We start from the raw sequence: 13,598 nt of genomic DNA, 5'->3' as shown, positions 1-13,598 counted from the left end.
ATGTAAATGAATGGAAGATACTCAAAATTATCATATGCAAAATCTATGGAATTTACAGTACAGTACACTTTGAATTATGCCTAAAGATGTTTCCTTAACATTTCATTGATAAACGCTAATTGAAACCTTTATTACAATTAAAATAGACAATCATCACAATCTATACAGATTAAAAGCATAGAAACCAATAGCTGCTCAGTTGCTGATGACTTTTTTTGCAGTATATTTCTATTGCCTTTTATGAATACAACACAAGTTAAGAACAGAATAAAATTTATCAGGATAACACATGAGCAAATAACATACACAAGAGCAGCGAAGAAGAATAAATAACGAAAAATAAATAAATGCATACATAAATAAATAAAAGAAAGAGAAAATTAAAATCCAAGAATCATATAAACATACATGGTGTGTTATGACATATAAGAGAGCCAAGACTTGATTGCTGATGCCTTTTGAAGTTAACTGTGAACATGTTTCAGCTGAATTCAATCTAGAGGTGACTGACTTTGATCACTGAACTTTTCGGTTGTTATGGAACCAATGACTCTGGGTATGTCAGGTTGAGTTAGTTCAGCTCAGTTCAAAGCTTGTTAAATACGTTTTCTAGATTATCCCTGATGCATCTCTCTACAATTTTTTGAAGGCTACTGGCTTCCCTGCCCCAAATGACCCACATGTTTTGTCTTTCTTGTGTTATCCATGTATAAGTAGTTACTGGATGATCCATGTTGTTACATTAGGTTGTTTAGGATGGATTTTACTTTTGTTTGTTTGCTTTTGTTTTGCAGTCCTTTATTTTTAAGATAAAACTTTCTTTCCTTGTGTGTCTCTCAAACAACTCTCAATGTGTAGGTATCTTGAATGACTGTCACCTATTGACTGGAAGGCTTAAATCTTTCTTTGTCTTGCCTGATGAAGACAATGGTTCCGATCTATCCTGTCCTGTCATTTTCTTTCTTTTAACATACCTATATGGATTTGCCATTAAAAATAAACTAATTTCTTAAAATTAAGCACAATATGTAAGAATGCCTTGACTGAACTTATATCTCACCTATAAACCTAGAAAGAAGGGAGTTGATTATGTTTCCTGTGAACATAGTCTTATCTGATAAGCATTCACTTTGATCAGTGACACTTTGGGAATCACATCTTCACATCTTCTTTGATCAAAATGTGATCAGAAATCCGAAGGTTTGTTTTCCCCTGAGTAATTGCAGGATAAAATGTGACTCTTGAAACTCAGGACCCTGAGCTCAAGCGTCCAAATGAAAAAGCATCAGACCAAGACTAGTCTACAAATTGTAAATAAATATGTGAAAGGTAAAATCATTCTTAAAGCAGAGTGAGGCCTGTAACCTAAAATATATTTTCTGATTAATCTGATTATTACTGATTAATGCTTACATTTATCTACCTAATCCAAAATATTACTATGTTATAGCAATGTAATCTGATTGCTTTCCATTGTTTGGTGATTACTTTTTAAAGTTTTATCTTAATGTACATATAAAATAAATGAGTTTAATCAACACTTGGTACTTGCATAAAGTTGCTGTGCTGTTCTGCGTTTGAACAGTTCCAGACCTGAGGCCTGTGTCTTGGGGGTTAAAGGCCTCTCCTATATTCTCCCAACATCCATGTTCCTGAACAGCTGCATCAGACCAAAGGACAGACTTCCAAAACGAATCCCACATGTTTCTAATGATCACGGGTAAACCTTGTCTTGTTCTGATTTGCTGCTGTAAGAGCTATGGGGGGTTAAATTGTGTGATTACCTCAAAAGTCTAACATCATGAAGAACTCTCACAACTTCCTCGAAGCTTCAAGTCCAGAAGACGCCACTTCAGTTAAATTCATCTTTGAGGAGATCTGGGGATTCTTGATTTTTCTCTCCAGTCTGATAGCTTGCACATGTGACTACACTCAGGACTGTTTCTAACAGAATGTGCCTCCTTGTGCTTTACGCTGATGCAACATGCAGCTGTTTGGGACGTTTGAAAATGGCAGCACAGCCATGCACACCCAACTCCATTAAAATAATAGTGGTGCCTCTAGCCCAGTGGGGCATTTACATGGATGAATGTTTTATTGTACGGTGTTATGATGCTGACATTAGACAGAATTTCAAGGAAAATGTTCCTTATCGTCTTTGTACCTAATAATTTTGACTATAGATCAAAAATAATTTATGAGAAAATAACATTTCATTAGTAATGAAAAAACTGGCAACCATTAAAGCTCCATTTTATTATAGTGCACAGTCTACTTTTGATAAACCTAACTGGTTAGCGTCGTTGCCTGTTTTATTAGTAATGCAAGTCTGGTACACATGTGCGTCTCCTTCACCGCCTGCTGGTGAATGGTCGGTTCTGGTGACGTGTACGCGGGTATAAAGTCGCCCTACTGGCCGCTCGTCCCTCCCCGAAACCCCGGCTGTTAGTGCTGTGTGAGTGCGTGTGTGCTCCTGAGCTAGCCTCGGCACACGTTATATAAAAAATTTAAAAAACAAAAAAAAATTTAAAAACTTTTAAAAACACTTAAAAAATCTTTTTTTTTCTTTTTTGTAAAAAAAATAAATAGGCGACGCAGGATCTGAACGACGCCAAGTGAACTGGGTTTATGAAGGAGACCGAGCACAGCAGCTAACAAACCGACGCGTTGCTGTAGAGCTAGTTGCGTTAGCAGCAGGCCCGACTAGAGAACGGCCGAGTTTCGAGGTCTTGGTCGTTACGTTACCCGTTATTAGTTAGTGTCGCTTTAATTCACATTTTAAACGACACGAGGATTTGAAAACGAGCATTTTAAATTCACTTTTAAAAAATTTTCGCCGTTTAAATTTGCCTTCGAGTAGCCTAGCTAGTCTGCGACCCGTCTAAATTCCTCCGAACTCGATTCGCTAACCACAAGTTTCCCGTGACCCGGACGAGTCGGCGGAGAATGAATCCCAGCGCTCCTAGTTACCCGATGGCCTCGCTGTACGTCGGGGACCTCCACCAGGACGTGACCGAGGCCATGCTGTACGAGAAGTTCAGCCCCGCCGGAGCCATCCTCTCCATTCGGGTGTGCCGCGACATGATCACCCGGCGCTCCCTGGGCTACGCCTACGTGAACTTCCAACAGCCCGCGGACGGTGAGGGTTAAAACGCCGTTTGGTGCGGACGACACTGGCCGGTCGGTCAACGACGGGTCGAAGTGTTAAATATATTTTTATTGAGTGTTGGCGGTCGTAGCACGCCGCCCCTGTGGTACCTGCGGCCTACTAGCGTGTTAGCATTAGCACCTCGCTAACAAGTGCGCAGATTATTAGCGCATTAACGGAACAAACCAACCAGGTCGACCAACATATCGTTTAATATTTAATATATCGTATTTAACAGGTACTCTAGATGGGGGGTTTTAATCTTCATTCGACATTCGTGAGGCTAAACGTGGAGTCATTTCTTCTTTCCCCGTGCACGCCGCGTGGGTTCGTGCGAGTGTGACCGGGCCGAGTCACAGAACACGGGGGTGGAGCAGCGGCTGCGCCTCCCAGATAAGGTGGTGTTGTTGAGGGAGTTGCCACGGAGGCTTAAATACTTATATAATACATACATTTATCTCCATAGTGTTTTGTGAGGGGAGCACTTGAGGCAGTTTGATTAAATGTGAAATTCTATAACCACATTATTATTTTTACACCGTCGTTCCTTTAGTCAAACCAAAGCCGGTGTCTCATTAGACCACTGTTGGCCAGTGAAGTCCGTTCTTCAGCAGTTATTTTATCGATGTGCCCTGGTTTTGCTTTTAAAAATTGCTCTTACCATGGCTACATCGTCGTTCGAGACCTTTAGACCTTCCTGCAAGTTGATTTTCTTCGTGAACGTGAAGGGCTCTTCAGACCTTGCCATTGAGGACGTGAGGGCAAAGTTACATGGCAGACGAACTGATTTTTACAACTTGCTTATCCAGGCATTTGATGTTGGTTAATAGCTCGTCTCTTGAGCTGGTTCGAGTGCGGTATGAATGTCTTAAGTGAGCTGCCTTGTTATTCAGGTCAGAGTAAAACGAGCATATCAGTCAAATGAAGTTGAACTCTACAGTGTAGTGCGACTGCGCACTCTAGTGGACAGTTTTTTACCACCACTATAGTTGCAGTGGGTTAAAGCTTGTTTTTTGTTTGTTTGTTTGTTTATTCTTTGCTTTTGTTTATTCCTTCCCCCCAGCTGAGCGTGCGTTGGACACCATGAACTTTGATGTGATCAAGGGGAGACCTGTGCGCATCATGTGGTCTCAGCGTGACCCGTCGCTGAGGAAGAGTGGGGTGGGCAACATCTTCATCAAGAACCTGGACAAGTCAATTGACAACAAGGCCCTTTATGACACCTTCTCTGCTTTTGGCAACATCTTGTCCTGCAAGGTAAGCCGTGTTGGCACGCTCCATGATGGGAGTGTTCACTGGGTGGATTTTTTGCACGACCGCTTCAATGGCTGCATGACTGATTTGCGTTTGCCCCTCCCCCTACCTTTGTCCTCTTTCCAAGGTGGTTTGTGATGAGAATGGTTCAAAAGGGTACGGCTTTGTGCACTTTGAGACGCAGGAGGCAGCCGAGAGAGCCATTGAGAAAATGAACGGCATGTTGCTCAATGACAGAAAAGTGTAAGTGCGCTTTGAGGTCCCGCATTCCTTAATCGCGTCTTGGATTACTCATTCATTAACAAGCGGATGCAGAGAGACTAACCCGCATTGGGTTTTGAGGCTCAAGGCGTTGTGGCGCAGTGGTGTACCCCAGCATTTTGTACCCCGAATGCAGTTTTGAATGAACGGCTTGCAGATGAGAGACCAACCGAATGAATGTTTATTTTAACCACTGCAGGTTTGTGGGGCGCTTCAAATCTCGCAAAGAGCGCGAGGCAGAGCTCGGGGCCAGGGCCAAGGAGTTCACCAATGTATACATCAAAAACTTTGGCGAAGACATGGATGATGAAAAACTGAAGGAGGTCTTCAGCAAATATGGTATTCCCAACACTCTGAAAGTGTTTTATCACCTGCATTTACATGGTGCTTAGGCCTAACAGTGCTGCAGGAATAATCCTTACTGTAAAGGTGCTTTTGGTAAAGAGGAGTTGTGATTCGGTCTTCATAGGCAACGCAATGAGCATCCGTGTTATGACTGATGACAGCGGCAAATCTAGAGGCTTCGGCTTTGTCAGCTTCGAGAGGCACGAGGATGCTCAGAAGGTGAACGTCGCTTCTAAAGCTCTAAAATGGCTCTTAAAATATTTTGTTTAATTTTTTTAACAAAATAATCCTCCCGACACTCATGGTCATTGCTAACTGAAAATGAGTCGGTAGCGACCAGTTAGTCCCACATGTAGATTGGCCACGTTAGTCGTGGTGTTTCTTAATCCAGCAAGGGCGTGGCTTGAATCCCGGCTGCCTGACCTTCTCCTCCAGGCCGTAGACGAGATGAACGGGAAGGAGCTCAATGGCAAGCTCATCTACGTAGGCCGCGCTCAGAAGAAAGTGGAGCGGCAGACGGAGCTGAAGCGGAAGTTTGAGCAGATGAAGCAGGACCGCATGACCCGCTACCAGGTCAGCCTGACCGATGGCCTTGGGCCAAATCCGCCTTCTGCAGCCCCGTCAAATTCAGTGGCCCCTTTCAGTGGAGCTCACTGGCCAAAGTGGTTGCTACAGTAAGGAGGTAGTTCATGGGCCCTGACGTCTAATACTATAGATGTTGGGGATAAACAGGGCTATCTACAATCCCTCGCGAACGTTATAATGTCCCGATGTGCTGTTGAGTGTTCTGTAGAATATTCTTTGGTTTTATGGTGTTTTAAAAAAAAAATGTATGCGACAAATTTGTAGGGCGTTAATCTCTACGTGAAGAACCTGGACGACGGTATAGATGATGAACGCCTGCGCAAAGAGTTCTCTCCCTTTGGAACCATCACCAGTGCCAAGGTACGCCCACAGCCTCCGCCCGCAAGTTCTTCCACGAGCGCTTGATTTTGCGTTCGATCGCTCACCCTGTCGCCTTCCGACTCCACCCGCAGGTCATGATGGACGGCGGCCGCTCCAAGGGCTTCGGCTTCGTGTGCTTCTCCTCGCCGGAGGAGGCCACCAAGGCGGTGACTGAGATGAACGGGCGCATCGTGGCCACCAAGCCGCTCTACGTGGCCCTGGCGCAGCGCAAGGAGGAGAGGCAGGCCCACCTCACCAACCAGTACATGCAGCGTCTGGCCAGCGTGCGCGCCGTGCCCAACCCCGTGCTCAACCCCTACCAGCACGCCCCGCCCTCCGGATACTTCATGGCCGCCATCCCGCAGGTCCGCCTCAGCCGGCACCTTTTTGTCTTGAACCGATTTGGTCGTTTGTGTGAAGTGGTCTGACTTTTTTTTTTTTTTTTTGCACGTCTCCCTTAAGGCCCAGAACAGAGCTGCGTACTACCCGACTAACCAGCTGGCCCAGATCCGGCCCAGTCCACGCTGGACCACGCAGGGCGTTAGACCTCAGCGTACGTACTTCCACCAACCTGCCACCGGGTGGCGTAATCATAGCGATGCATTTACTCCTCTGTCTTACATGTGTAATAAAAGAGCTCTATCGGGTTAAATATCTAATATTAAAAAGTAAACGTGGAGATGTGGGACTAGCATCCATGGCACGTGGTGGAGAGGGTTCACATTCACAATGTCTGATCAGAGGAACATAACCGCTGTATTTGGACCTTTTGCGTTTTCTGTTATAAAATGGCAACGCAGCAGAAGGTGGGTGAGGGAGGCTAAACCTTCTATGACCCTTCTGCCTCTCCAGACTTCCAGAACATGCCCGCCACCATGAGGCCGTCTGCGCCCAGACCACAGACGTTCGGCGCCGTCCGGCCGACCTCCCAGGTGCCCCGCATGATGTCCAGCCAGCGCGTCGGTGAGTCCTCGTCCTCCCCCGTCTGCCACGCCCTCACAGCCCCGCCCCCTCGTCTCACGTCAGCGTTGACCCCGCCCCTTTCTGCCCTACAGCCCCACAGACCATGGGCCCTCGGGCGGCTTCGGCGGGCGCGGCGGCCCCCACCGCCCCGGTGCGCAACGTGCCGCAGTACAAATACGCAGCGGGTGTGCGCAACACCCAGCAGCACCTGAGCGGTCAGCCCCAGGTCTCCATGCAGCAGGTGAGCTCACGCCACACCGGGCCGGGGCCAGGGTCGCTCCTCCACCCCACGTGGAGATGCTCACCACCTCCATTGCTCTCTTGCAGTCCGCCGTGCACGTGCAGGGCCAGGAGCCTCTGACGGCCTCCATGCTGGCAGCCGCCCCCCCGCAGGAGCAGAAACAGATGCTGGGTGAGCGACGAGACGCGTCGGGCCACTCGAACGGGCTCCGCGTTTGGTCTGACCGCAAGGTGCTAAGTGTGTGTGTGTGTGTGTGTGTGTGTGTGTGTGTTTCAGGTGAGCGGCTGTTCCCTCTGATCCAGAACATGCACCCCACCCTGGCGGGCAAGATCACGGGCATGCTGTTGGAGATAGACAACTCTGAGCTGCTGCACATGCTCGAGTCGCCCGAGTCTTTGCGCTCCAAGGTCGGTCACCACGTTCGACCTCGCAGGAAAGACGGCAGCATTGGGAGATTGAGAGTGTAACGTTGAGCGAATGTGTTCCAGGTTGACGAGGCCGTCGCAGTGCTCCAGGCTCACCAGGCTAAAGAAGCCGCTCAGAAGAATGTGACCAACTCTGCCGGGGTCACGAGCGTCTAGGCCCAGGTAGTGCTGACCGTTGGTGGTTTATGGCTATGTTGACGTGGAAAAAGTCGACCTCTGCGCTAATGATGGACTTGTTCTTCTTTTGCAGGGACAGGAAACTTGCTTCACTGGGAGTGGGAGGGGATTAAAACATTGAGGAAAAAAAAATAAAACATTGCAAAAAAGAAAATGATTTTAAAAAAGGAAGATACAACCAGGTCTAGAAAAGAGCTAGGTCTTGTCCGTTACCTTAAAGAGAAAAGGTCAGAAAAAAAGAAAAATATAAAAATAAAAAAAAAGTGAAATCTTGGGTTTTAAAGAAATTCATTGGGGGGAGACCTCTAGCATTCCTTATTTTATTCCTTTGCCTGGAATTTCTTTGTCATGTCCTGGGATGGGTGGGGGGACTCGCTGTGCCAGCATTGTGAAGATTCCTAAACTGAATGTGCTTGCTCCAATAAAAAAAAAAGTAATAAAGTCTCGAGTCTGGCTGTAAGTCTGAAAGTTCTTTCGTAGTGCCTGGAGGGGCTCCGTGTCCCACATGAAGGTTCTGAGGGGAGTGTGTCCGGGATTCTGCAGGTGTCCTGTTTTATGACATTGAGAATGTTCACATGATCCCATCTCTGTGGAATGCCACTTCAGCCATGGCGAAACCATGAGCTTTTTTTTTTTTAGTTAATCTGAGTATCGTCTTCTGTCTGATCAACTGATTTGTGGTTGATTCTGAATATTATACGAAGGAAAAGTGCTTAAAAGTATTTGGGCATTTTAGGATATTAGTGTACTTTTTGTTTTGTCAACAAAACCATTACAAAACGGTCCTGAGGAAGCATGTTTAACGGTTATCTTTCCCATAAATGTCAAAAGAATGTTAGTAACTGACAATTCATTCTCCTGGGGTTTCTTTCAAATGATGTTCAAGGGCGAGAGCCAAAGTATCGAGTCCCTCTGGGGTCATGAAGTGCTCTATTGAACTCTGCGTGTATTCCCATTAGGCAATAGCGGGTGTGAAAACACCACTTTGTTGCCACATTTTAGCTACAGGATTTGTATTGTGAAAATGTGTGAAAGTTCCGTAAAGGATCGAGGTGCTGGTCAGACTTCTTGCTATACGCACTTACGGCCTCAGTGCAATTTCCGGATGCCTGCGACTAGACTTGCTCTAGGTCATGGTGACCTCACTGAAACAGAACGGCTTTTGTTCTCTTGAGTGCTTCCATATTGGCAGTAAAAAAAATTTGCAACTATCTAGTTCACCTTGTTGTTAAAACATGGGGCTGTCTGAATCCCTTCATCACTGCTGTTGGCGAATGACTTCATTGGAGTACTTGAAGCTGCTGGAGATTTTAATGGCTGATGTTCTGAAGGTAGAAAACTGGCAGATCGAGGCTGGAGATTTTTTGGTCAACGGTGCTGTGGTGGTCCTGGAGATGTGAGTGAACATCTTCAGCAGAACCACAGATCACCCCCTGGGAACAGAAGAGACCGGTACCTTTTGAATATTTGTTTTTGCTCAAATATTGGGCCATTTTGTTCAACTTGGGCCATCTCACTTGAAATGTTACTGGAGCAACCAGAGTTAAAACACCTTTACCATGTTTTATCTTCCACTGACTTCATCTGCCCATTACCTATTAACATTCATCAAAAATGATAACCAGGCTTTCAACTACGAAAAGTGTAAAATAAGTTCAGGAGCTGCATATTTTCCCCCTTTCTTTTCTAATAGAATTGCAAAATGTTTTAAGAAGCCTACACTGTATTGGTTAGGTAGAACTCGTAGAATCCCAGCACCAGTTTCAACTGTCCTGGGAAAAGCATCTTGCACTCAGTGCTGTTTGTGTGGAACACGGAGGCAAAATGAGCTGTTGTGGAACAGAAGGGATCTACTCATCTCTGAATGTAGCCTGAATGTTTTTTTTCTGTTTCATCTTGCATCACTTCCTGACTGGAACTGCCTGCGCATATACCAAATGCCCAGGAGAGTTTCGCTTGGTGTACGACGGACACACAATACTTGTGTGTAATTTCCGTCCCAGTGTTGTAACGAGTTATTTTTGGTGTGGTGATTTTGTATTGGAAAAACATCGGTCCCTGTCTTCACGTTGCCGATAAGTGTGCTGAGCAAAAAACCACCTTGCTCTAAATTTCATCAGAATCGTAAGGGTCCTCTCAAGGTTGTTTTTTAATGAAATTTTGTTTTACGACGGAACTTGTTAAATGGAAAGCTGAAAGGTTAAAGAACTGAATTACAGACGCATGGCTTTGTTTGCATTGAGCTGCATCTCTGGTGCAGTTGGGAACATGTAAAAGTTAAAGTGTGCTAGCACAGACGACGGGCCAATTGCCTGAGTATCACTTTTTCTAGACCATGTAATGGTACTTATGGGCTAATTGAATCCTTCATTCCCTGTCTGCATGCGTTTGAATCAGAAGTCTGGTTTAGGCTCTGGAAGGGTAGACTAATGCCCTCTAAATGAATGGATGAGGACACCAATACGTCCTCTTTTTTATTAGAGCTCTTATGGCATGTTTGGTTTTGTCCACCCTTAGTAACGAAATAGTCTGTATGTGGATTCAACTGTATCGCTTTAATTTCACCCTGTTTTAAAATCAGTCGACAGCATTCCACACATACGTGGATAGATTAGCTGGATGCTGTAATAAAATAAAAAATATTGGGATTTTAATATAATATATAGTATAAGTACAAAATTTCAAATAAATGTCATGCACCCTTTCTACCGACTTGCCAACTCCTGCCTGCTGGCTGGTCGTTATGTTGGTCTGCTTCCTATCCAGTTAATTTACTGGTGTAGTGGCCCTCAGGTCTGTGGGAGACCTCTGGTCCTCAAAACACCTGGCAGCCCAGATAGTGGAGCAAATCGCACTGGGAGTTCAACTAGACACACGAAATATGCGTTGAAATTCAAAATGCAACGGGAGGTACGAATACGATTACAACAAAATATAAGTAACATTTGATGTCGTAAAAATGCTCGAGTATAAAGTATGATCTTGTAAAACGTTTAAAGGTGGAATCTGTTCAGAAACGTTAGCCTGCTTAAGTAAATTTCATAGTGGGTCCTCGAGAAGTCTATAGCACTCGCCTACATCCTGACTGTGCCAAGGCCATCCCGGGCTCACCTTCCACGGATCCTCACATGACCCTAGATTGGGTGTACTGTATAATATGAACTGTATCTACTGAATACAAATGAGACTGAACTGAATGGAAGTCAGGCTGCATTGTATGTATTGAATGGAAATGAAGCCTACAGTTTGGTAACCAAGGAAGAGAGTTCACACAGCATAAGAACCAGCCGATCCATTTATGGTGTTATACATAACTGAACATATTCAAGAGCGCCATCACACACACACACACACACACACACACACACACAGAGTTTTAACTCTACATTGAAATAATTCAGACACCTTGGATGAATACAATACATAATTATAATTATATAATATTATATAATAATAAAATACAGCTACAGTTTCTGAAGAGGTAGTCTGACACAAGACCATATACAGCCATCTAATTAAACGACTAACCTACATCTACAAGCTGCTGTCTACAGTATCACGTTTCTGTTTGCTTCTGTTTGCCTGGTTTGTAGGCAGTTTTTGATTCTGTGTGTGTGTGTTTAAAAGTGGAACAAGTAACTAACATTTAGAAAGGGGACAGCCAACACACTGCTTGCTGTTTGTTATCTGACCTTGTTCCTAGGTCCTCATAATCTTATGTCAACTGTAGGGATGCGTGAGTCCACACAGTGATTGGTATCACACTGATTCAAGTTACATCATTTAAAATGTCGACTGAACACAGAAGACATTCTCTCTGTGGAGCTTGTGGGTGGGGAGGGAGACTCTCTCACATACTGGATCGAACATTTCAAATCCATTTTCAGTTAGCCCATGTTTACACTCTCCCCAAGATGACCACTCCTTCTTCTCCTTTACTGTAAGTTCTTCTCGGTTATAGGATGTGGCTAGTGCTAGTAATGAAACTGTGTGTTTACAGATGAATGCATAATCACCTCTTGCCCCGCCCCCTCCTGCATGACACGGGTGGGGGGGGGGGACCATTCGCTTCACAGAAGTGATCATGGTGCAGCATATGCGATAGCCTGAAAGAAGAGGGTGAAATGGGAGAAGGTTGCATTATGGCTGCCAGCACGTCCTCCTTGCTTTAAAAGGAAGGAATAAATCAATGGCTGGGGCTTCTGTTCTGTGATACAGTCCCTGATGGAGGCTCGGAGTTGCATTGGTGTGCCAGCTCTCCTACTCATTCATACTGGCTGCAACGGAGCTGAGCAGCACTGCTATTACAATAGGCTCCAAAGTCCTTTGCATGCTATGTGAAATAATCTGTCCCATGACACACAGAACAAAAACAAAGCCGTCCGTCCGAATCGTGCCCGACCAGTCTGTATTTGTCCCAGACAGACAGACGGCTCCTTTTCAGCCAGGGTGTTGGTTGGACCTTCCCGGTGGAATATTTTTTCAGGCTCCTGTTTCTGCTGCAACGCCCTTGTCAGTCATGACGGGTATGAATGTTATGTAAACACGGCGACACGAAGGTAGAGCTACTGGTGCAGTGCTCATCCTCGTTCTGTATATGCCAGGCTTTGTTTATTTTTCATTTTGTTTCATTTCCTTTCGCGGGGATGAAAAGGATCGTCTCTGGTGCGTGACGTCGAGTCCCCAGGGCAGTGTTTGATGCATTACTTTTATGTATTGATGGAGACGTACGGCTTGTGTATGAGAGAAGGTTTCTACGAATGCAGAGTTTGAAACAGAGTAAAACCAACACCAGGACAGGCTGAGTTCCACTTTGTTTCAAAACAAATGTATTACTACTGAGGATCTAAAGCCATAAGGCTGTCTGATTATGGAGGATAAATGTTCTGATCCAGTGGTGCTGCTAGTTTTGTGCAACTGTGCATCGTATGATTACTCCAAAAGGACTGTGAGATGAAGCCCCCCCCCCCAACTCGGGAGGCTGTCTGATAGGTGTGTTAGGTTGGAGTTAAACTCTAAAGCAGAAAGGCCCTCTTGAACCAGGGTTGGATGAGGTGTGTTGCATGGACATCAAAGGCAGTGCATGTGCAAGCAGTGTGGTGCAACTGCACACTTCTAAGAAAAGTCTGAGTGGCAGTGATAAAAATAACCAACAAACCTCACAAAGAGTTCCAAAAATCAAACCTAAAGGCAGAACCACAATGGCAGTCAGGGTGCAGTCAGATGAGGCAAAGAAAGGAGGATAGAAACTTCAAGACAAGAAGTTCTGGTACAAAATGTATGCAAGAATACAACAACGGTGTTACTGCAAATAACAACTGGAAACGAATGAAAGATGTTTGCAAGCTTATTGATATAAATGTAAATAAATATTTAAAAAAACAAGTACTTTAAAATATAAAATACTTTTATATTTTCATAAAATAAAAATTATTTTTTATTTAAAAAATAGTAAAAAAACAAAACATCAGTGAAAAACAACGGCTAACGTGTGGAGCATTTTTTTACATAATGCTACTTCACTGTGCATATAAGTTTCAGAGATGGATATGCATATTAGTCTATGGTTGACATTTCTACATGTTTAAAATAATGACATATATATGTAAATAGATTCTATAATGTGTAAATTATATCACATGATTATGGGCTGTGTATGTCAAAATCAGAAAAGGATGTAACATTTAATGAAAGATGAAACTACATTACTTTATCTACAACCCAGAAAGTATATATTTATGTACACCCGTAGAAAGAGTAGAATAAGAAAACGGCGTCGATGTTGTAGCTACGTAAGACCCTATGAGAAGGGAAACCAGACTGGTCTTCGCCTTTAATC

General features: G+C 44.5%; 1 protein-coding gene and 1 non-coding gene across 2 annotated transcripts; both read left to right on the top strand.

Moving 5' to 3' along the window:
* The first annotated feature begins 2,422 nt into the window (after nt 1-2,422).
* pabpc1b (poly A binding protein, cytoplasmic 1 b) lies at nt 2,423-8,207 on the top strand. The gene is made up of 15 exons (XM_077008326.1): nt 2,423-3,139; nt 4,212-4,405; nt 4,530-4,645; nt 4,863-5,002; nt 5,133-5,227; nt 5,444-5,581; nt 5,858-5,953; nt 6,046-6,318; nt 6,416-6,506; nt 6,806-6,916; nt 7,009-7,157; nt 7,244-7,328; nt 7,434-7,564; nt 7,646-7,744; nt 7,833-8,207. Exons 1-14 carry the CDS (start codon nt 2,947-2,949, stop codon nt 7,736-7,738), a joined length of 1,905 nt encoding a protein of 634 aa, XP_076864441.1. The 5' UTR covers nt 2,423-2,946; the 3' UTR covers nt 7,739-7,744; nt 7,833-8,207.
* LOC143517794 (small nucleolar RNA SNORA5) lies at nt 5,620-5,754 on the top strand. The gene has a single exon (XR_013132055.1). It is a non-coding gene; the product is annotated as a small nucleolar RNA SNORA5 (small nucleolar RNA).
* Nucleotides 8,208-13,598: the final 5,391 nt, after the last annotated feature.

This window comes from Brachyhypopomus gauderio, chromosome 6 (assembly GCF_052324685.1).
Source record: "Brachyhypopomus gauderio isolate BG-103 chromosome 6, BGAUD_0.2, whole genome shotgun sequence".
NCBI classification, from domain to species: domain Eukaryota; kingdom Metazoa; phylum Chordata; class Actinopteri; order Gymnotiformes; family Hypopomidae; genus Brachyhypopomus; species Brachyhypopomus gauderio.
Note: the sequence above shows the minus strand (reverse complement) of the source record. Positions and strands in the feature narration are given on the sequence as shown.

Bases quoted from the DNA above. Each gene is read 5' to 3' on its own strand.
- pabpc1b (XM_077008326.1), top strand. From the start codon at position 2,947: ATGAATCCCAGCGCTCCTAGTTACCCGATGGCCTCGCTGTACGTCGGG. The intron at 5,003-5,132 runs GTATTCCCAACA...CGGTCTTCATAG, and splicing joins GGAGGTCTTCAGCAAATATG to GCAACGCAATGAGCATCCGT. The intron at 7,565-7,645 runs GTCGGTCACCAC...AATGTGTTCCAG, and splicing joins CCGAGTCTTTGCGCTCCAAG to GTTGACGAGGCCGTCGCAGT.